Source organism: Mandrillus leucophaeus, unplaced genomic scaffold (genome assembly GCF_000951045.1).
Source record: "Mandrillus leucophaeus isolate KB7577 unplaced genomic scaffold, Mleu.le_1.0 Scaffold848, whole genome shotgun sequence".
In the NCBI taxonomy this organism is placed as follows: Eukaryota; Metazoa; Chordata; class Mammalia; order Primates; family Cercopithecidae; genus Mandrillus; species Mandrillus leucophaeus.
Genome location: NW_012109230.1, coordinates 19,989 through 21,979, shown reverse-complemented (window position 1 = coordinate 21,979; position 1,991 = coordinate 19,989). Strand labels below are relative to the sequence as shown.

Here is a 1,991-nt window from a genome sequence, read left to right as displayed (position 1 = left end):
GATGCCGCTGATGGGGAGCATGGGTGGGGCAGGTGGCATCTGAGGCAGAGGCAAAGGCAGCCGTCCCTCAGGGGAGGGGAAGTCACAGTAAACAGGGCCAAACCAACCACACCAGCACAGGCAGACCCCGCCCTCCTGGAAGACGCTGGGCAGGACAGCTTGGGGTCAGTGTCCTTGGTCCCTTCCCGTCCCCAAACCCCAGCCAACCGCATTGCACATTCAGAGTCTGAAGAGAGTAAGGCTCAGCAAGGGAGGGCTCCAGAGGGCTCAAAGTGCAGTCCCCTGCAGGAGGGTGCAGGGGGCTAAAGGGCTATGAATCCGTTTATGAGGAATGTGAGGCAGGGAAGAGTCGAAGGCAGCCAGTTTTCTCTGGATCCATTTATGAGGCAGGCAAGAGCTTGAGGCAACCAGCCTTCTCTGGAAGCCTGGAGACCACTGGAGTGACCTGGAGAACAGATCTGTCCACCAGAGCCTGTGAGAGGCTTATCCCCAGCCGGGGCAGGAAGGGCTGGGCTGTGTCTGAGCGGCCAGATTCAGGCCAGGCCTGCAGGGTGGGGAAGTCAAGGCCCAGGACCCTGGCAGAAAACTCCAGCTGGGGTGGGCCCAGGTCAGCCTGTGATCCCAACTGTGTGGGGGTGTCTGTGTGTGCACAGGACGAAGAGAACTTCAGTCTCACTGCTTCCAGAGACAAAAGAATCCTATCAAACCATCACTAGAGAAGGAAAGAGAGCTTTGTTTTTTTTGTACATAGAGGGGGGAAAAAAGTCCCTGTCCCTCCCCTTCCAGGGAGAGCTGGTCGCTGAGGGAGGAGGAAGAGCCACAGCAAGACCCCTGCCAGGTCTGTGCTGGGCACAACCACCACCACATAAGGCACCCATGGAAAGTGCAGCTCAGAAGGCAGGCGAGAGAAAGGCTGAGGGGGAGAGAAGAGAGAGGAGGACTAATTCCCCTGGAAGGCTCCTTGGGCAGCAGATGAAGCAGCTCTGTGGAAGGTTCTGCTGCTGAAGATGCCCTGGGAAAACTCCTCCTGGGCCTGCTGGAAGCTGGCCCCTGTCCGGCGGTAGAGGGAGTGCACCTGGCGAAGAGGGGTGGGGTGAGAGGAGCCTGCCCTATGGGCCCACCAGGAACCCAGCCATCCAGGACATACTCCCAAAGGGGTCACCAGAAGCCTGGCACTGCCTGACCCCCCACCCAGATCCCTGGAGAAAGGTGCTGGACCTTTGGGAGCCTAGGAGACCCAACTGCAGTGGTGAAGAACATCTCGCGGCAAGGGCAGAAAACAGTTGCCTGCTTCCTCCCATTTGCTGTCAGCCCTGCCCACACCACTCACCCGCTGCAGGAGGAAGACTGAGAGCACGGCACAGAGGGTGAAGAAGCCAGCCACCACCATCATGATGACTGATACGGCCAGGGACCCTTTCTTCAGTGTAGACAGGGCTGCAATCCAACCGCTATAAGGGAAGAAGAGGCCAGAGGGAGCAAAGTGGTAGTGGGCCCCAAGAGTCAGCATAAGGGGCTCTTCTCCAACTGGCCACTGTGTCCTGACCATCACCTTGGCATTTCCCCACAGCACAGGGAGCCCTATGAGCCAGAAGCCCTTGGCCTGTGAGGCCAGACCTCCATGAAGGCTGACGGGCCCACACTACCCCACTCACAAGGGGAATCTTCTGGTTATGTGAGGTCTGAAAGGGAGGATGTGGTTGCTGCCTTCACAGAGTCAGAAGTAGCACTGGGCTGGGTGCTGTGGCTCTTGCCTGTAATCCCAGCACTTTGGGAGGCTGAGGCAGGAGAATCACTTGAGCCCAGGAGTTCAAGACCAACCTGGGCAACAGAGGGAGGCCCTGTCTCCACAAAAAATTTAAAAAGGCCAGGTTCGTGCCTGTAATCCCAGCACTTTGGGAGGCTGAGGCAGGCGGATCACTTGAGATCAGGAGACCAGCCTGGCCAACATGGTGAAACACTGTCTCTACTAAAAATACAAAAATTAGCTG

General features: G+C 57.7%; 1 protein-coding gene across 1 annotated transcript in view; it reads right to left on the bottom strand.

The window, feature by feature from the left end:
* Nucleotides 1-709: 709 nt before the first annotated feature.
* The window catches only part of SCAMP2 (secretory carrier membrane protein 2), a gene marked incomplete at its 5' end in the record, with an annotated part of 12,381 nt that continues 11,099 nt past the window's right edge, over nucleotides 710-1,991 (bottom strand). Inside the window, 2 exons of the mRNA XM_011968567.1 lie at nucleotides 710-1,075; nucleotides 1,331-1,451. Coding sequence (XP_011823957.1) covers nucleotides 941-1,075; nucleotides 1,331-1,451 — 256 coding nt within the window. The remainder of the gene's footprint in view (nucleotides 1,076-1,330; nucleotides 1,452-1,991) is intronic.